This window comes from Sprattus sprattus (genome assembly GCF_963457725.1).
Source record: "Sprattus sprattus genome assembly, chromosome: 4".
NCBI classification, from domain to species: domain Eukaryota; kingdom Metazoa; phylum Chordata; class Actinopteri; order Clupeiformes; family Clupeidae; genus Sprattus; species Sprattus sprattus.
This window is the reverse complement of record NC_137923.1, coordinates 10,808,604-10,830,008: the sequence shown is the minus strand read 5'-3', so window position 1 is coordinate 10,830,008 and position 21,405 is coordinate 10,808,604. Positions and strand designations below refer to the sequence as shown.

The window sequence follows — 21,405 nt, the reverse complement described above, 5'->3', positions numbered from 1 at the left end:
ACCCATCCTGCTCCTGTATGTTGATCTTATGCATTGAAACGCATGTTTACTTACATTAAACATGCAAGATATGTACTGTATAAAAACATGGCTAAACTTGCAGAGCTTGCAGCAAAGCGTCTAAAGGCTCTAGGAAAATGAACCTGGCGGAGGAATGACTGATGCTAGCTGAGGAAAAGAGGTGGAGTTTGAAGTATAATAACAATGTGTTTTTAGATTGTGTAGCGCCCACAGGCGTTTAAGAGAAAAACACTGGGCATATGGGATGATGGATGATGGCTGGCATAAGGACGGGAGGAAATACAGAGACCGAAGCTGTTCTGTCATCCATCTCACATAAAAAATGTGCCTGTGTGTGTTCTTGGCCTCAATTTATGTCCAATTGTGAGTGGTGGCCCTTTATATGGAAATTGTCACACTGTTTTTAATGGATGGGGGCCTTTAACAATCTGCACATTTTTTTATTTTATTACACACAATGTGTGTGTGTGTGTTTGTGTGTGTGTGTGTGTTTGATTTGGCAAAAGGTCATGTTCATATATTTTGGTGATTTGGTGGTAAATTTTAGACCAACAATAGCTGCCCTACCATCTTTTTGGATAGTTGAAAAGGATACGGTTCAGTGAAGTAAGGCAATGTGTGAATCAAGTTTGTGTATTTGTGTCAGAATGTATGTGAGTGAGTGAATAGATGGGTTTGAATGAACAGAGAAAGCGTTCACATTCATTCATTTAAGACACTTCAAGCAGCGAGTCAAGTCAGATATGTTGTGCGTACCTTCACTCCATGTTAAAAAGTACAGAGCCATATACCCGCAATTGTTAATGTATGGACTTGAGTGGAGATGTACAGAATAAGGTTCTTAAATACATCTTTGTCTTAACACTATTCTGATACCAGCAGTGGTGGAAGAAGTACTGAAGTTTAGTACTTAAGTAAAAGTACAAGTACCCAGGAAAATGAAAGTAAAAGTAAAAGTAAAAGTACTACATCAACAATCCTACTTAAGTAAAAAGTAAAAAGTACTCAGTTTTAAATTTACTTTAAAAGTAAAAGTAAAAGTACTCACGCAATAGGTTGTCTTTCAATGTCTAGGCTGTGCCATTTTGATAAAGAAATAGCGACTGGTAATAAATGCCTCTACAGATGTCACTACTATTAATAATAATTATAAGCAACAACATTTGTTAATTGGAAAGGTTGGTGTACTTATTGGGCCTATTGTCTGTAAAACTGTTCACACTCTATTTTATAATTCTGCAGATGACAAGTTATCTACCAGGGATTATTTGTAAAGTTAATACCATTAAGCCAAACCAATAAAGACACAATTTTGTATCTTTTAATCTTTTATTTAATTGTAAACGTGTAAAAAATGGAAATATGAAAAACAAATGGAGTTGTTAAACTGGTCAATGCAGAGTTTTATGCTCTATTGATTGCAGAAAAGGAAAAAAAAACATATTGAGTAACCCAAGACTAGGCATTAAGTTTGCATGCCAGGCAATAACCAGTCAATAAAAAAGGCAAATCTTCACGTTAGCTTGACATTGCTAAACTTCCAGCTTTATCTTACCACTACGTTAAATAAATAATCAAGGTACAATCGTGTTATTTTGATGCTATTGCTGTTTGTCCACATGTATTTTGCTAGATAACAGTATAAAATCATGTCAGTAACCACATACGATATGCAAAAGTCATAGACATTAACTTAGCATAGCAAGAACTCCGCATAACTCGACCTGTTTCTCCAAATTTGAAGGCGAATTTTTGAAGGGTAGCAACTCCTTTTTTGAGGTAGACAGGAAATGCACTGAAACCTCCACGAGTTGTTCTTGTGGCCTCTGAACTTGAACATGTCCTCAGATGAGGCTGACTCTGAATCCATGCTGAAAAGTTGTTTGTTAGTCAGGCTGTTTGTCGAATGTTTAAGCAAAACAGGCAAGGCTACCGTAGTGCTGCCAGTGCCAAATACACACTCTGCTGTCATTGGAGCTGATAGAGCCACCTGATTGGCTGAAACGTCCTAAAGCAACGCAATCTATATTTTTGTGTAGGCAACATTTTGGGAAACTGTGTTCATAAAATGTAACGAATAACGACACATATTGTAGAAATGTAGCGGAGTAAAAGTATAGATAATAGCTGCAAAATGTAACGAAGTAAAAGTAAAAAGTATGCACTATTATTTTTACTTAAGTAAAGTACAGATACGTAAAAATGTAACGAAGTACAGTAACGAAGTAAAAATACTTCGTTACATTCCACCACTGGATACCAGTATGACATTCCAAGATCCCTCACTCTTAGAGGGACAATAGTGCTGACAATAGAATAATTATATATACATACATGTTCTCAATGCATGTATTCATATGTGCAATGGACAGCAAGCCAGTATAAGGCTCTATGGATGTTATGAGAGAGTTGTCAGTGGTGGGGTATTTAGTGTATGCTGACAAATACAGTAGGGGAAAACGAACAGGAGGGTACTTAAGAAAACAGGGTGTGTATGGGAGTGTGTTGTCTGGGTGTGGATAATCCAGTTAGGAGCATCGTTGTTAAAGTAAGGACCTAACAGCGGACCAATCTTCCAATCTGTAAGATCATAAGTGATGCAATGCAGTCTGACTTAGTTTATGGCCAAACGTTAATTAAATTAACGGCAGTTATGTGCTAAGACCTCATGAAGCATGTTGTCTGTAAAGCACGCATTTCCCTGCAACAACGACCAGTGCACATGCTGTACCGCAAACAGACACTTTCATCTAGCTGTAAAAGTGGGTAGCTAGCAGTTTTCAACAGAATCGTCTGACCAATCTAAAGTACATGTGAATTATATCTCACCAAACCCATTACAACACTCACAGGAACCACGTATCCTTGTAACTTTAAAGTCTTACAACACAGCAACATAAACATCAACGCAAGAAGACCAGTATGTAGCCTTTCGTGAACCTCGGACGGGATCGCTTGAGGTGCACGAGGAAGTAAGGCGGCCTGATGATAACCCAGCCCTTACAATCACTCTCTCTCCCTAGGGAGCGGTACTGGAAAGTGAGCTACCGGTCAAGAGAAGTTCTGGCATAAGTCCAAGTTGTTGTGGTCGCATGGAACTTGTGGAACACATTTGGTTCCTACTGCAATGTGCAAAAAGCTCACGCAGCACCCATCCTGGTGGGAGCTTTCCAGTTCCGCAGTCCACTCTGCCGAAACAGCTTCTCGCTGCTAAAGCCAGTCAAGCACAAACTGCGATGCGTGCAATCTAACTCCCTCGGAATCACGAAAAAACTAATGTTTATGGGATCTTACCTCCTTTATCCATTTCCTGAGTGTGTTTTGTCCCGTTCCCGAAGAAGCTGAGGAGTGAGTTCTGATGCTATGGTTCTTTGCCAGTTCGGGATGCTTCTGCGCTCTTCAGATTTGGCAGAAAACCGGATACTGAGCCTCTCTGTAATCGATCAGCATAGGCTATTCGTTATAGAACCTCTGTTGCAGCGGCGATATTGATGCATGTGTGTGTGCCAGAGAGTTTTTATTTCAGAATGGGCTAGGCTGAGCAGTGTGACGGAATGTATGAGGCTGAGAGGGTGCGTGTGTGTGTGTATGTGTGTGTGTGTGTGTATGTGTGTGTGTGTGTGTGTGTGTATGTGTGTGTGTATGTGTGCGTGTGTGCGTGTGTGAGTGTATGTTTGTGTGTGTGTGTTTGTGTGTGTGTGTGTGTGTGTGTGTGTGTGTGTGTGTGTGTGCGTGTGTGTGTATGAGTGTATATTTGTGTGTGTGTGTGTGAGAGAGAGAGCGAGAGGGAGAAATAATCGTTACCTGTATGGGAACGCTGGTCTTGGCAGGTTGGAGCTGTCCTTTCGCTGTGGTGCTGCAGCTTTCTGGAAGTGTTGGGTAGTGACGTCTGTGGGTGATGGCCTCTGAGTTTCAGAGACTTATTAACAGGATATGAAAACTGCTTATGTCTCATGAGATATTGGTATAGTTGCTAGGGTCTGCAATAATGCTGTGCATAACTAAGCTATGGCTATGAGACTATTTTAGTACACAAATTATGTCAGATTTATACAGATTGAATTTTCATAATTATTTTTTTATGAAATGTAATTCCTTTGGCTTTGGTTTATATATGTACTGCTTGATCTTTGTACTGTAATTTTCCATTTACTCTCTGTGGCTGTCGATAACAACATGGACACAAACACACACACACACACACACACACACACAAAGCAATAGCTTTGCAGGGCATCAGTGGGGTCTGAATGTTGTCAGCAGACGGAGATTCAGAGGCAAGCCAGACAAGCCCCACATGTCTATTTATCTTTGGGCAAAAAAAGAGAACGTTATAAAGTATTATCTAACCAGCTCATTGATCAAGCTCCAAGGAACACTGTAGTCAGCATTTTGCAGGGACACTGGGATAACAGCTTGTGTTACTTCAGATGTTAAAAAAAGAAACTGGTTGCTGGAATAAGATATTTCTGTTCTCTGCCCTGAAACAAGAAGCCCAAGGCCACAGCTAGATCACCTAGGCATGTCTGAAAAAAACTCAAGCTATGTAATGTAAGGAGCGTAATTGAGCAAAATATTTGGTTTACAACTATTTGCGCCAGGCACGCAGGGGCAAGGATGTGTGACTTACTTAAGAGGATAGAGAGCGATAGAGAGGGAAAGAAAGATATACAGGAAGAGAGAGAGAGAGAGAGAGAGAGAGAGAGAGAGAGAGAGAGAGATACAAGGACACTGTTGTCAGCTGGAGAGACATGAGTAGTTGACAAATAAAGATGGAGTGAAAAAAGAAGTGGCTGAAGGATAGTAACTAATAAAGATATATTTGTGTACGTACGATATGTTTGTGTGTGTGTGTGTGCACGGCAGAGAGTGAGAAGCAGACATGGTGCCTATTTTTAGATTTAAGTATGCCTTTCCCTGTGTTCATTCATATGAATATATGAAGTTTATGTACTTTGCTGTTTGATGAGATGGTAAAAGTTAAACTGTTAAAAAATAGAGGACAACATTCACTGGTTTTAGGATTAAAAGTATTTTTGTTGAATGGTCAAGGAATCGCTGCATTCATACAAAAATGGTTCCCCTGATAAATACAAACAAGTGCAGTGTTAAATGTCCGAATAGACTTCTGCCATTTCAAAATAAGGCCAAGGATTATTGTCAATTATTGCAATATATTGCCAAAGTAAGGACATCTTCACTCCATTATATTATAGAGTTATTGCTTCCATATTCAGCACAGAAAGTGAGTGATAGCCCCCAAATGAGGTAATAAATTACTAATGAGGGAGACAGAAAGAGGCCTCAGGGAAGCATCCATAAGGGATATTTCAGGGAACCTTTGTTCAAATCATGTCTGTGGCCTAAAACCATATGGCGTGCCATTGCATGAGGTTTGTACATATACAAAACAATTAATGGTACAGAGTTTTACAACATGACACTAACCGCACTGCGATCTCCAGTTAAGGAGGCAGTCAGCAGATGTCTTCTGGTGGTTTTTGCAAGCGGGTAGTTATTTTTAAGAGTGCAGAATAGGCAATATGCACGCTGAGCCCTCAGTGACAACGCCAGCCGGTGAACATGATGAAATGCAGGGTATAACAACACTGGGCTGTGGGAAAGGATGTCAGTGTCTCATCAAGATCTCGCCAGAGACTGTCATGAATATATGCTGCCTCAGGTCGAAAGGTAATGCAAAACTACAGTGAAACCCATACAATCCCGCTGGGTTGATGACCAAGCCATATACAGTGGTCTTTAGTGATATATACAGTTTGGCTTAGTAATAGCAAATTCATACTTTGTTCCCCCTTCCATACTTCTCTTCCTCATGCTCACACACACACACACACACACACACACACACACACACACACACACACACACACACACACACACACACACACACACGCACACATACTCACTCACACACAGTCCAAGCATTATGCAAAATTGAATGTGACCCAACAAAAACTGAGTTGTCTGATAGAAGGAACTTTATTACGGACAATGAGGTCTTTTTACACCAATACCCATGATATGAAGCAAGCTGCCCCCAAAGACCTCTCAACCAATTCATGTATTGAAAACCAATACATCACATCATCTTCAATATTCTGATATTTAAATACTCCTTGAGGATCCAGATTGGCCCAACAGAGACCAAAGGTCACCAACGGTATTAGAAAAGTATTACAATGATGTTTGTCTAGATTCAATACTTTGGAATCTACATCCACGCATCTGACACAGGGAAATTAACCAAGGACACAACAGAGAGGATTATCTACCCATTTAAACCATGAAAAAAGCTTTCTTTGCACAATAGTTATAAATGCTAAGTTATGTGCAAAGTTATAATTTATACAACACATTCTGACAGTAAATGTTTCCTTGTGCATGGACACATCTACATGTCTGTGTCAACAGGTATCATCATTAGTCATTAGGTCTTATTATTCAGGTTACAAAAAGTAGGTTTCAGTAATTGCACTTTAGATAATATGATAATAACCAGACGCTGGCAAGAGCTCAGGTACGTTTTGGAAAAGTTCACATTCACACCTGACACGGGCTGTTGAAGAGACTAGTGTTTACCTACAAAAACAATATGGATAGATGAGCCAATAAACTTTGTAAGCAACATTATTTGTTTAAAAAAAAGAACATATAGTACACCTAAACATATGTATTTCCGTACATTAATGTTAAAAGGAGATATTTGTCCTCAACATAGGTCAAGACAATGCACATAATCATATGAAGCTTATTGAGGTTTTCAGGACTGACTATCGGTCACTGGGGTAAAACACTTTGAGGAGCTGTAACAATTCTCTGTCTACTCAGTGCTTAAAGCAGCTTCAGTCTTTTTCAGTCACTAACCAGTCACCATACACTACCTTCTCACAGCAGACAATCCACACATAAATCCATAAATCCTTCAGAATTTCCTCAACATGTACTCTGGCTGTCATGACTGTTCAGCATGCTTACATAGCCCAGTATGGTGACAGATCACTCATGGGTCTACACAATAAGGGCAGTATCCAGTATTGTATCAACTATGGCTCCAGCTAGGATGGAAAGTCTTTCAAAAGAACTTGTCATCTATGCGGAAATGTGGCCTGGTAACGTCGTCGGGGTTGATGAACACTGAGATGGACTTGCCGGGGTTCTCAGTCACCAGCTGCTGCAGCTTCTTTGCCAGCCGGTCGTCGGACTGGTGCTGATCTCCGGCCCCAAGCTCTGACTGCGGGGAGGGTAGACCGGATGAGCTCCCTCTCCTCTGGAGCTCCAGGGTCTGCCTGTTGGCGGCCTTGGTGTGTTCAACGGCTGAGCGAAGGTGCTCGGCTGGGTCCGCACGGGCCGAGGCCAGCTTGCGGGCGTGGTGCATGACCATTTCATCCGACAGATGCTCCAGCATGTTACACTGTGGGATGAAGTAGTTTGGGCAGTTCTTATTCACCAGGCAGTGCTGCAGGTCGTCGATGAGCCCCAGCAGGAAGTGGGCAGAGTAGTCCTCCTGGGCCAGGTAGCTGGCCGGCAGGCGGTCGCAGGCCCACAGCATGAGGCTGCGCAGGTGGTAGGGGCTCACAGCTTTGGGCTTGGCCAGCAGCTTGACGATGATGGACTTGCATGCCTGGTAGGCCTGCATGAGGCTGCTGGAGATGCACTTCTTTAGCTGCACCTCGCTGCGGGCGAATGACAGGCGCCACTCGTTCTCTGGCTGGCCCGTGGACGAGCAGGCCGGCACCAGGTAGAAGCCGCTGATCACCTCCTCCTCCGTAATCTTGCCATCCCAGAAGTGGTTCTCCATCAGCCAGCTCTGGGCCACCGCCGGCCAGCCTTTGAACGACACCACTGGCACGATATCGTACAGCATGCGGCTGCTGCCCACGCCTAGGATGACGGAGATGACGGTGCCGTTGCGCTCCACTCGCTCCACCCTTGGCATCCCCCTCTGGGGCTTCCTCTGGACCTCGGCCAGCACCACCGCCACCGACTCGTAGAACCAGTCGGCCACCAGCATCGGGGAGAAAAAGTAGTTAGTCGCTCCATTGATGTGGTCAGCCAGTGTGCAGCAGTCCTTCCAGCGGTTGATGGTGCCCTCGTCAAACAGCCGCAGGCTGAGCCAGGAGTGTCCCAGTGCTGAGTGGCGCATGTCCAGTGTCACTGGCTGGTTACGGTCATGTAGCTTCAGAGCAGGCACCAGCAGAGTGAAGTCCATGTCGTAGTCCGTCCCGCGCGAGCAAGGGCTCAGCTCGTCCAGGTCAATATCCACCACACCCTCCCGGACCCCGCCTGACAACAGAAGGTACTCATTGGCAACTGGTAGCTTCTGGTCCAGCTTCTGCACCATACCTATAAGGAGAACAAGAGAGGAGAGTGAGTGATGAAGTGAGTGAATGAAGAGAAGAAGAGAGGGGATGACAGAAGAAAAAAGTTAGGAGTGTGTGTATGAAAAAGAGTAAAGAATGGGAGAGACATAAGAACCACGAGGGCGGTTAATGAAAGAGGGCATTAATTGTTTAATATATAAGTCTGAGCATCACAGACCACCTTCAGCCTTGCATACACAGACTGTATGTAACAGTATCACATGAGCACAAGTCTGCAGTTTGCTGGCAGGCGTCAATTGGATGCAGATCAATAGGAGGACCAGAAAGAGGACACTACAGCTAGGAAACAGCAAATCAATGACACAGAGTCATCGAAAGAACCTGAACATCACAAGGTTTTAGAGTTCAGCCAGTTCATATAATTCTCTCTCACACACACTTTCTCTCTTGCTCTCTCTCTCTCACTCACACACACACACTCACTCACACATACACACACCCACACACGCACACACACACACACACACGCGCACACACACACCCACACACACACACACACATCCATCCACACAGCTTTGTTTTGCAGTTGATGCAGAGCGAGAGAATGCTGAGAGGTACTGTACTGTAGCCTACTGTAGGTACCTCAATGTGTTCATGCATGCCTAATGTCCTTTAAACAGCCTGCCCTCCCTAACAGCAGCTTCCACCTGCACACTCAAATATTTATGCCAGCTTTCCGGATGAGCCTCTGCCCTTGGATGTCGCACGCACCAGTCTGATCACCAGCAACTTTCTCAGGCTGTTACTGCACAGGTTCCCATCCACTCAGACTTACTTTCTCCCTTTTTTGTTACAATCTAGCTTTAACTATTCCTCTCTCTCTCTCTCTTTTATCTGTTTTTTTTATTCCATAAATGTTTTTACTTCGTCTTTTCCACTTTTCAGAACTCTGTTAGGTAACCTTGTTCCCTCCTTGAGCAACCGTGACTTATGATACACTAAACAAAGCCCAGGTCTTAAACAGCACGCGCCCGTGCGAAACCCAGAGTTGCTTAAAGTGCAAAGTCAAATGAGGAGGATGTCCTGTCACCGTCAGTGGGGTGATGTGAGGTGGCACAGGGCTTTGATGGTAATTATGGCAGAGTCTGCCCCCTTAGGAATGGAGCCACACTGCAGCTGTACAGTGCACCACAGGTGGAAAACACCTCTCACCAGCTGTCACTGAAAACACCTCTCACAGTCTGTTACTGAAGATACAACTGACCTGTCTGGGGACAAATATTAATCTTCTAAGGGATGTCAGTGAAGTTTTGTTGGGGTGTTTTACTTGACTTAAACATTCACATCTATTCTACTTTAATATAGAAATACTTGCTTTAATTAATTTCAGGTGTGTGCTTTAAAATGTCCAACAGACTGAATACATTTGCCTTTCTTATTCTTTCACTCTATCATTGTTTTTTTCCAGATGAACATCTTGCACTTGATTTTGAACTCACCAACAGTATGCATCTACTCCTGCAAACAGTTTTCTATCCCTTTCTCTCTCTCTCTCTCTGTCTCTCTTTATGTGTATATGTGTGAGAAAGAAAAAGAAAGACAGAGAAAAAATACTCTTCCACTGGATTTCTCTCTATTCATGCTTTCATTAGTTGATCCTAAACCTTTACAATCCCATGTAAAAAACATGCTGTGCTGGATAAAAACACAAAACCAATCAGTTCTTCCCACCAACCCCCACACCCAGCTCTAACTCACGCACTCACCAACATGGTTACAACCACACAGGCCAAATCATTCAAAAGACTGGCACATTTGTTCCGATCTGGTCATTTGCATATTAGGACAACCAATGGGGATGCATGCTACTGCTGACTGAACCGGGGCCCTCCCTCTTGAATGGCTGCTCTGTGTGGGAGTGTGAGAACAGCATCATGGGTCAGCAAATCGGGGGTTCCCACAGTCGCCTGAATGCCCACCCAGCGCCTGGCTCTTTGCTATGCTCTTTGGCACTGATACACCCACCCACAGGATTGTTGCTCCAATTTAAACAGTTTGCACAATAACCAGTGGGAGAGCCACTGTGTCTGTCTGCACGACTAAACAAAAACAGACACCACAGCTAGACTTCTAGCATTCCTGAGAGTGTGCATTTCTTTACATAGGGAAGTGATTTATGATAGTGTGCCGAAAAAACAATACCAGACAGTCCCTCCGGATTAAAGTTTGGAGATAAATGTAATCCAAATATGAATTCTCTGACAAAATTCCCAATCTGCACAACTCACATGTACCTTAATGCTTAACCTAATCCACCTTGCACCCTAGCTAGCCAACACTTTTCCGAGACGCTGAGGTCACTATTTGGGGCACACAGCTAAAACTTGATACTCCACATCCCTCCTGCTAATAAATTACAACGCTGTCAGCTGATCCAGCACCTCCTTCTGTAACAACACATGTACTCTCAGATACATACATACGTATATCTCACACATACCAGTATACCTCAAAGCGAAACTGAATTTTAACAATGGCATTGTCCACAGTAGAACAAAAACAAGGATTATAGCTGTTTAAGATTTAAGACTCCCTCTAGATTAAATCTCTTTTATAGTTCACGTATTATCCAAATCAGTGATTTAACCTCTAGCCTGACCTGTCCCTGGCTTTGTAATTGTCTGGTTGTTCTCTGTCCATGGTACTGACCTTAGAGGTATACTGACTTTACATACACTAGCCTATAAAGCGTAAATCCATTACAACGAAATAATTTGTCTACTGTTTATGCTTTCCACTCACTATTTGAGCACTTTCAGGAAATGACACATTGAGGAGAAATAGACAAACAAATTTCGCTACGGGATGGACAAATTCATAGTTTCATTAAAATTACACCGAATCACATTCAGAAGGAGGTCACATGCGGGTCGGCTACGTGCAAATAATTTGATCTCGTGACAGTGATTTTGTGACATGTCTGAAACCCGACTGCACATATTAAGACACGCATAGTATACACACAGCATGGGCAATGCAACGGAAATGAAGTACAAAATCAAAGCAAAGTCTAGCTTGATGTTAAAAAAACCGACACAAAGGCGCACGATGTATTTTCATGGGGTTGTGCATTCATTTATATGACAACGTCTTGTTTAAAAACACACTGTCATCAGGACCAATCGTCTGTTCCTTACCGAGCATAGAAAAGATGAAATCTTTAGCCGTGTGAATTTCCAGAGCTCGTTGGTCGTCATATTCGCGCTGATCATGTTTACTGAATTCCTGGATCAACCTGTTCAACTCCTCTATCCTACTCCCAGACCTGAAATCAAGCTCGGGATAACACGGAATGACTCTGTTGTTGTTAATACTAGAATTCGGTGTTGCCGTCGGACTACCAATACTACTGACGGATCCGGCCCGGCGGTTGAGGGCTGGAGCCGCCATCTTCGCGAAACGGGTGTTCTTACGCCCTCCGCTTCTGAACTGCACTAGCGGAAGAGTTTTTCATATCCCCCCTTAAATAAACCAGTTGGGACGATTTGTCCCGGCATTCATTGCATATGTAAAGCATCGTCTGCAACACTCTAGGCGAGACATGAACTTGTTGAAATACATGTGGTATAACTGTCACTGAGCTAGACAATAAATAGGTCTGCGGTTATGACAGTGACAAACAGAAATGTCAAATCACAGCCTATAATAAACATCCAAAAAATAAAACGGAACAACAACCGTTTGTAACGTTAGTAGGCTACTGAAATGTGCTGATTTAAATCTAACTTGTGTCGTGTATGTCTGAGAATTCTGACTATAGGCAAGGGCAAGGGTTTACAAGTAAACTTTCACCTTCTCGTTGTTCTTGACATCATCTGATATTTATATAACTTTATACATGCTTTCTTTGAAATGTTGCAGCGAATTGGGAAACATAAACCTCTTAAACATAAAAAGATCCAGGTATCCAATGTATTTTTTTTTATTTTATTTTTTTAAATCCTTTGCATTACTATTACAGTGTCAAATGGTAAAGCAATGGCTACTTGTTTGTCTGGCTCTGGATATACTGTATGTCTGGGTTGGGAGCGTATACAAAAAAATATATTTTTAAATCCAGATGTATAATCACTGAAGACACCATTGACCTAGACAATGACCTTTACATCATCATATAGTCAACTGCAGCTTGTTGGCCTGCAGGTTAACAGAACTGACACAAAAAATGTCTGTATCAACAGACAGACAGACAGACAATTGACTGTTTTGAAAACCTCTAATAAATGAAGTGACATAAAAACATTCCGACGTCCACATACAATTCTACCATCCTGGACTATTAGACTTTAAAACAGGTAACTTAAAAAGACTAAGTGCCTGTGGTTAGAGTGGGTGTATCCACTACTCAGAATGTAGGTGATAATACTGAATTTACAACGCAGCCTTGTAAACAAACCACAGAGGAAAACTGACAGTCTGGGGCTATCAGAAAAATTAAACACAGAGTCAGTGGCTACAAGTTCTTTTTGACCAGCTGTGAGGAAAAAATCAACTTGGTTAACCCCTTCAAGGAAAGCAAATTTCTGTAGTTGTATACGTTCTCCTAAATTGTTTTTAGCAGTCAAGCCATCCAAACCAGGGGGTTTAACAGACCTTAGTTCCTGGACTGCTATAGTAAGGGAGACAGGGTTTTCCAAGTCCTTTATATCCTGTTTCGCCAAGGCTTTGAAACCCTTGCAGCAATTTTTCAGTTGAGGCCTGATCCACCTTCTCAGTCTGGAAGAGCTCTTCGCAAAATAGTAAAGCATATGATTGCATTTATTTGTTGTCTGTGATGATGCTGCCATCTGGGAGTTGGAGCTGGTGCATCCATTTCTTTTCCATAGCCCTTTTCTCCAAGCTGAAGAAATTGGAAGTGGGCATGTCCATGTTGTTGAACTGGGTGAACTGTGCTCTGCCCAAAGCTGCTTGAACACGGTCTTGCATTATGTTTGTCAGCAGCAACTGATGCCTTCTTAATCCTTGTCAACTTCAGGGCCATCACCATGGATAATTTGGTTGCTCAGATCAAGAATCTCTCTTTAAAGAGACACCATCTCCTCCTTTATTGCCTTGGTCCAGCTTGCTGTATACTGAAGGCAGAACGGCTCCATCTGAGCCTTCCCAACATCCCAACATTGACTCAGTGACTTGTGTCCTCTCCTCTCTCCTTTTCATGCTTCCCAGAAGACTTTGAAAGCGTGTGTGAAAGTGTGATCATGCAAACGCTTCCCATCAAAGTGCCAGTGTGAGCTATGTGCTCTGCTGTGCAAAACTGAGACAGAGAAAGAAATAAAGTGACAAGATTTATGTTTCTTTTTTAATTTAAGAAGAATATATTACTTTCTGCTTTGCTAACATAAAACCTGTGTAGTCTTGCACAGGCGACAATATTTCTATCTACTTTTATCCGTGTATACTGCACCAGAATGAACATCCCCAACAGCTCATGGTATTGTATAACATATTCCACGCGATTCCTATAGAGTGCAAATAATATCTCCCCCTAGCACCATAATATTATTATCAGCAGCGTTAACCACTGCATTGTATAGCTTCTTAGGAAGAAAACTTATCCCTACACTACACCGCTGCACCCACATTCGAACTGTGATTAAAGAAACTCTAACTGTATGTAGATGCAAATTTAACATTCAACCCATTCAGAAAGTACCAAATCAGAATCCTTGTTTTGTCACGTGACTCCCCACAGAGCAGGCTCTTCACTGGTTGACTGTCCCAGAAAGACAGCACATTGTACATGTAAGATTTCTGTGACATTCGAGAATATGGCGTGCTGGGGATATTTAAACAAATGGACCAAAGTCAAATTTATAGCTCACACATCAGTGCTTTCGCCAAGTAAAAGGTAAGACTTGAGCTAGGTAGCTAATGTTTACTTCTAAACTAGCTAGCAAGCAATGAAGAAGGCTAACATTAGCCAGCTAGTTTGCTCAATTGACATTGCTTGCACAGGACAAGTTACCTAACGTTCTCTCCCGGCTTGCCATGTCCCGTTGTTGGTTGTTCTCTAATTATCTGAGCAATCCCTGAAGCTATTTGAGATGGCCGGTTTAGACATATTTGCTGGGTAGTAGAAGCAATGTTAGTTCATGTTGATTTAAAGCTGCAGCGGCTGCCTCTATTGGAGCAAATTACTAAGGTTGTTGCCCGTTGTCGTAAGGATGTCATGACTGGGCTGCTATAGGTAGCGTTAGCCACTCACCAATTTGGTCGCTCTCTAGCAGTGAACGTACATTGAAGGAACATTGAGTTCTCGACCATAAAGCAGCTGCGTGACAGCTATGGGATGTTTGATCCATAGGGCTTGAGAGGTTGCCATGCGCATTGACACAAATTCAATAACTAAGAGTGACTTATTGATAAGTTGTAATGTTGAAGGTTCAGGCTCTGCGGTCTGCAAAGTGCCTTAAGGCAACTTTATTGTGTGGGCGCTAATAAAATTGAATTGAATTGACGGTGCATTAGGGTACACCACACTATTCACTTACTTGTTTTAATGATGCATCAGTTTTTTTTCTTGGAAACTAACAGGTACTGTACCATTCAACCATCTGTGGCTCTTGTTTTTCCCTCCCAAAGAATTGTCCTTCATCCACAGCAGAGATGTGCTTTTCGGAAAGTGCAAAGGAAGCCCGAGACCAGAAAAGGGGTTCAAGAGGAGGCGGGCCCTCCTCCTGGGGAAATGGCGGAGGCGCGACTGTCACAGAAACATGCTCCAGAGCCCCCTCTCCCTCCACAGATGCCTCCCAGGAACCCACGCAGGCTAATCAAGCCTTTGATGTTCACAATTGGGGTATGTATACATTTGCCTGTGAATGTACACACCACATACATATGTATACCAGAACACCATTTAACCTTTTAAGAATAGCCCTCATAAAAGCACTCCCCTGTGTTTGTGGCATACACTTGTTTATAATATGGAAGGGCACATTTGTACGTCCTGATATTTTAGTGGGCCGTTGTCTCGGCTGCAGAATAGATACTTGCTTGCCCATTGCAGTTTGCGGCTCTAACACAATTTTAGTTTACAGGCTGCTCTTTTGGCACAGCCGCCATCTTGCAGTATGAGTCAGTGAAGTCACGCTTGGAAAGTCTGTTGGAGGAGGGTGAATCTGAGAAGAAAGAGATGTTCCAGGTAACCACTGGCACAAATGCAGCTGAGTAAATACAGCATGAATCAGCTCTTTAGAGCTACACCTATTATCAATTACTGATGAGCATAGCTCAGCAGATAGCAGTGATATTAGCAGTAGGTGTTCACAATGGCACCATAACTATTTTATTTAGTGAAAAGGGCAGTAATGTGCATATCTGTGTATGTGTGTGCACGCAGACTCATGATACAGCTCACTGGCACAAGTGGTGGGATCAGCTGACAGACTTTCAGCGGCAGGTGATCATGTTTATGTCAATGGTGGATGACATGTGGCAAGGGATGAGTGAAGGCCAGAGAGTTGCCACAGGTGAGCGTCATGGGACTTTCATGTTCACCTCTCACAATCCTTTGGAGCTGTTTTTGTCAATAGTCAGGCATAGATCTCCAACATTAGAAGTAAAGTTAGATATGTAAATTAACAGCTAATATATGTCTGCCTCACTCACTCACATACTCACACCCACAAGCACTATATTTTTCTCTCTCTCTCTGTCTCTTTCTCACACAAACGCACTTACTTTATTTCTCCTTTATGTCTCCTTTCTCTCTTCTCTTATTTGTCTCCGATGACTCTCCTCTCTGGTCTCTCTCCCTCTCTTTCTCTCTGATCCAGGCATTATAGCGGTGAATGCTGCAGTGTTGTGCTGTTGGAGGATCCCATCCTTGCAGCGATCCATGCTCAAGTACTTCACTTCAAACCCAGCCTCTAGTGAGTGTGCCTCTCCTGTGTTGTTGTGGTGTTCGCCACTGTCTCTGTTCAGGGATTGTTCAGTATCAGATTCTCCAATCCACGGGTCATTTCAATTCCGACGGTTTGGTTGGAGGAAATTCCATTGGTTCCAATGACCTTTTACCGTCAGGTACAGCTATAAACCATCCACAAGGATGTTCTCATTCTGTCTTGTAAACTTGTATTTCATGAAATGGCCAAGATTGGAACTGATACAACCCACTTTCAGCTCATTAGGAAAATAATAATGAAAGGTAGCTAGGCAGCTTGCAAACAAGCTTAGACCCCATGTCCCTTTTCAGGAATCAGCCTTTTGACTGGGTGAGACGGAGTATGTGACACAGTAGCCTGAACATACAGACATACAGAGATGATAATTAGTGACATGTAAAACCTTGCAGGGAGCTCAGGCACCACTGGCCGTAGCTCAGCTGATAGAGCGTGGGACTCTTGTAGCATGGCCAAGCTCATGGGGTCAATGCCCAGGGGGCACCACTACTGGCACCCTGTGCTATAAGTAAGTCACTTTGATTAAAAGCATCTGATAAAATACTAGATGTAATAGACATCATATGGATACCAATGATTACAAACCTATCCTGTTGCTTTACAATTCAGTGTTTTCAGTAAAACATCAGTTCAACCAATGGAGCTTTTGGAACTATAAAACCAATAAAGTTCAGTATTGATAGAACGTGGCATTTGTGGTTGTGTGACTAAATTGGTATTTTACATTAGTCCTTGCTAAACGTCAGAAGCTTGCTAGGCAGGTAGATGATGTCTCTATCCCCTCTAAGTACATCATGTTTATTTCTATACTACATCAATGGTTCAAAGGTCTTCCATTCATTTTCTTTCAGAGACTCGTTGCCTTCCCATGCTCCTGTCCTCCTTCAGCCACTATTCCATCGTCCACATGGTGGTGAACATGTACGTGCTCTGGACCTTCTCCACCACCATTGTCTCCATACTCGGGAGGGAGCAGTTCCTGGCCTTCTACGCATCTGCAGGTGCACAAGTAACCTGGAGTGTTTTTTCCTCAACATGGCTACAGGCTGTTATGTTGACCACTGGGTTTGTTAGGTAGTGGTGGCCTGTAACTTTGTCAGCAGTGTTTTCTGCTGTTGGTTTGGGCTGTGAGGTTCACAGCTTGTCAGTTGGTTTGGCTCAGTTACTTCTGTTGTGCATTGAATTAAATAATGATATATAGCACATCTGGATTTTCTAATCAGCAAAACTCTAAACTCTAACTTTTGTAAGGGTTTATAGTAGCCTTAATGAGTCAACTGGCTCGGGTTATCATAGGAGCTGAGGGATAGCAGAACTTTCTTAAAACAGCATAGCTTTTAGTGTGGGAAGAAACTGCTCCAATTTGAAGTGGAATACAAATTATAAGCTGAGACATAAATCCCCTTGTTTTTTTTTTATTTACAGGTGTCATTTCCACAATGATGAGCTACATCTGCAAGACGGCATCAGGACGCCTGCACCCCTCTCTTGGAGCTGTGAGTGTTTTTGCATTTTTTAGTTTAGAGGATTTAAGATGTCTCCTTGTGTTCAGTAGGAAAATAATTGTGCTGCTTGTCTATTGTAGTCTGGAGCCATCATGACAGTTCTGGCTGCTGTCTGCACAAAGATACCAGAGGCTAAACTAGCCATCGTCCTGTTGCCCATGTTCAGCCTTACCGCAGGCAGTGTGAGTCCTCAAGTTTATGTGTGTGTGTGTGTGTGCTTGTGTGTGTATACGTGTATTGCAGGGGAGAGTTAAATGAGAATATACTGGTAGATGCACATCTTGCTATAGTTTACTGTTTGTGCTCTATGTGCTGCCTAATGTGCTGCTTTTCTGCATTTTTGTCCTGCTTCTCCAGGCCCTTAAAGCGCTTGTTGCCATAGACACGGCTGGCCTGGTTCTGGGCTGGAGGTTGTTTGACCATGCGGCCCATCTCGGGGGAGCGCTGTTTGGAGTGTGAGTGTGCTTCTCTTCCTGGGGGAGGGGCCGGATAACTTTGGTCTTCAGAGCCGTCCTTCCCGCCTTCACATACTCATCCTTTATAGACACTTATTTGTATTATGTTAGCTAATTGATACCCACGTCATACACACAGTTTAACATCAACCATTTCTGCAGATGTAAGGATAAGGTATGTCACAATGTGGCACATGTGTGCCTCAGGGAAATATCCATACCCCTGCAAAATGTATATTGAATTCAGGGACAAAAAGGAAGATCATATCTTTCTAGACTTACACACAGTAAAAAGAAGAAGCTAATCTCAACTAAGCACATTTATTTGTAAACCACAAAAATGATCCCACATTGTTCTCTGTGATCTATCTTATTTATCAGGTGGTACATAGAATATGGCCAAGAACTGATCTGGAAGAGCAGAGAGCCCCTGGTGAAGTTCTGGCACGAGCTGAGAAGAGGGATGTCAGACAGTAGTGGTGGACCCAGATATGGTGGACCGAAAGATGGAGGGGGAAAAGGAGGAGGCCAAGCATAGCATGACTGTCCTACCCTACCCACTTCCCTTAACCTCCCAGAAGCGCCAGATCCCACAGCACAACTCCAAGTGTGCTAGAATACCTCTTTTTAAAATCATGTTCTCTAAAGAGCAATACTTCAGAACTTTGACAATATGGAATTTACAGACCTTACCATGGGTGTGTAAGGAACTATGACTGTTGCAGTAGCACCCTCACCAGCTGATGGATGTTTTAATGAATGAGTGATTTGGAGTGAGAATGAGACAGAGTGTGTGGAAGACATTGTGTTTGAGTGTCAGTAATACAGGTAATGTCAGTAATGCAGGTGAGAACCTGAGCTATTTAGAACCCTGACTTGGGGATGTCCCTTGTGTTTTTCTTGGATGATGGTGGGGACTTATCATAGGCCCTGCTTGCCCACTTTCTCAGGGAGTATATGTGGTCAATGAGCAGCACTGTCCTGACGCAAGACATTAAATGCCTCCAGTATGGAATAGACAAATTATTGAGTCTCTCCATGTTACTTCTGCTTGTTGAATGCCTCCAACATTTGGGTGGTTAATTTGTCTTTAATATGTCATATGAAGTGTACAAATATATAAATATTTAGATTTCTCACAAGAGTAAAACGCTTAGTGAAGTATGTATATGAACATTAAGCCTTAGAGTTATATCTCTGTTCATATGTACAGCATCAATCAAATGTTAGAAACTACAGTCAGTGTTTTAACTATCTGGATCATACTCTCTCTGACGTGGCATTCTATTCAGTACCTGTAGTCAATTGGCCTACCATTTGGTGCAGGAGTGGGTACTCAAAGGAGAGCTCTTCCCTTCGATAAACGACTACAAACACTGAGCTGATGCTACATCACAGACCAGAAGATCAAGGCAGGTAAAACACTGACTGTGCAAACATCCATTTTTTACAGTTTCTTTACAGTTATTGAGGTAAACAGACGCAAGTGTCATCTCTGTAGGGATGCTTTCAATGTTTCCAGACCCGTATGACAACATTAACGAGTCTGTCAGTAGCTAAAACTCAATACTGGATTGATCTCGAACGTTAATTGTCCCTAGTAAAAAAAATAAACCCAAAAAGATCTATAAATATGGTTTTTAAAGAGGCCCCACCTCCCTTAAGGATATTTGGATGAATTTGGCAGTTAACACAAGATCTTTAGTCCTCGGCCAGCACTTGCTGTAGGTTGTGGAGGAGCATCGACCAAGATATTAATTGTTTATGTGGAATATAAGATCTAATGGAGGATTAGACCTCGTTTCTTAATGCAGTCATCACTCTTTCTACTAAGATATGAAAATTGTTATTGTCCTTAATTCTTTAATCATTCATTGATGTAGCAGATCTACAGTGCATTCAGAAAGTATGTAAACCCTTTCAAGGACATTCATAGAGCCCTGACTTTAACCCAATTGAACATCTCTGGAGAGACCTGAAAATGCTGTGTCATACCCAAGAAGACTCAAGGCTATAATCGCAGCCAGAGGTGCTTTAACAAAGTAATGAGTAAAGTGTTTGAATGCCCCCAACTACTTTCTTATCTTTAAGAGCTGGTCAATGTGAAGTGGAGTGAGCATGTCACTTTGCCAATATGTGTGTGTGTGTAAAAGGGCTTCAATAGCAGCCACACGAGGGCGCTGTCTCATAGAGGCACAGTCTGTCTTACTTATCTCCCCCAGAAATAGCCTTATGTAACCCTGCATGATTAGTTTCATGTGGGCAATAGTTTACAGGATACTGTAAGGCAGGGGTCTTCAACGTTTTTCAGGCAAGGGACCCCCAAACTGATGGCGAGATGAGCAGGGACCCCCTACTATATAAATTGAATAACATTTTGTTTATAATATACTGGGCCTAGTGCCAAATAAACATAGCTACCCTGTTATTGTGTATTCAATACTAAGCTATTCAAATAATACAAAGGCTAATATATTTATTTACATTTTTATTTTTTAACATTGAATTTAACCTAACATTTTTGAACAACGAATTTAACTTAACATTTTTTAACATTGAACTTAATTTAACATTTAACAACATGAAAGGTACAGGGTGGGTGTGCCACTGCCATTTATAAACCTACATCTTGCAAACAACTCTAACAACGCTAACAATTAATAACAACTTATTAAAATAATTCACAGATATACAGTACTGTGCAAAAGTTTTAGGCAGGTGTGAAAAAATGCTATGAACTAAGAAGGCTTTGAAAAATGTAAACAATAAATGTTTATTTTTGTATCCATTTACATGGTAAGACTGAGCACAGCAACAAGACACAACATAGTTATACTGCATCAGCAGGGTCTCTCCCAGACAAAGATTTCAAAGCAGACAGGGGTTTCAAAATGTGCAGTTCAAGCTCTTTTGAAGAAGACGTTGAGGATCGTAGACGCAGTGGTCAGCCAAGGAAACTTAATGCAGCTGATGAAAAACCCATCAAGCTTATTTACCTTCGAAATCGGAAGATTTCAAGCAGTGGCATCAGCTCAGAACTGGCAGAAACCAGTGGTACCCAGGTACAGACATTTACTGTCCGGGGAAGTCTGGCCAGAAGTGGTCTTCATGGAAGAGTTGC

The 21,405-nt window shown here is 42.4% G+C and overlaps 2 protein-coding genes across 4 annotated transcripts; one reads left to right on the top strand and one right to left on the bottom strand.

Annotated features, from left to right (window-relative positions):
* Nucleotides 1-5,998: 5,998 nt before the first annotated feature.
* On the bottom strand, nucleotides 5,999-11,813 carry mb21d2 (Mab-21 domain containing 2; the record flags this gene model as incomplete). The annotated part of the gene is made up of 2 exons (XM_080836380.1): nucleotides 5,999-8,385; nucleotides 11,561-11,813. 2 exons carry the CDS (start codon nucleotides 11,811-11,813, stop codon nucleotides 7,115-7,117), a joined length of 1,524 nt encoding a protein of 507 aa, XP_080692506.1. The 3' UTR covers nucleotides 5,999-7,114.
* Nucleotides 11,814-14,140: 2,327 nt separating this feature from the next.
* On the top strand, nucleotides 14,141-19,253 carry parla (presenilin associated, rhomboid-like a). 3 transcript variants are annotated; one of them, XM_080836598.1, is made up of 10 exons: nucleotides 14,141-14,271; nucleotides 15,006-15,219; nucleotides 15,461-15,564; nucleotides 15,763-15,892; nucleotides 16,199-16,294; nucleotides 17,176-17,325; nucleotides 17,750-17,820; nucleotides 17,910-18,011; nucleotides 18,187-18,284; nucleotides 18,666-19,253. In XM_080836598.1, the coding sequence occupies exons 2-10, from the start codon at nucleotides 15,030-15,032 to the stop codon at nucleotides 18,820-18,822; spliced, it is 1,098 nt and encodes a 365-aa protein (XP_080692724.1). In that variant the 5' UTR covers nucleotides 14,141-14,271; nucleotides 15,006-15,029; the 3' UTR covers nucleotides 18,823-19,253. The 3 variants fall into 3 exon arrangements, with proteins under 3 accessions (XP_080692724.1, XP_080692723.1, XP_080692725.1); XM_080836597.1 differs by having other exon boundaries at nucleotides 14,147-14,271; nucleotides 15,454-15,564; XM_080836599.1 differs by lacking the exon at nucleotides 18,187-18,284 and having other exon boundaries at nucleotides 14,147-14,271; nucleotides 15,454-15,564.
* Nucleotides 19,254-21,405: the final 2,152 nt, after the last annotated feature.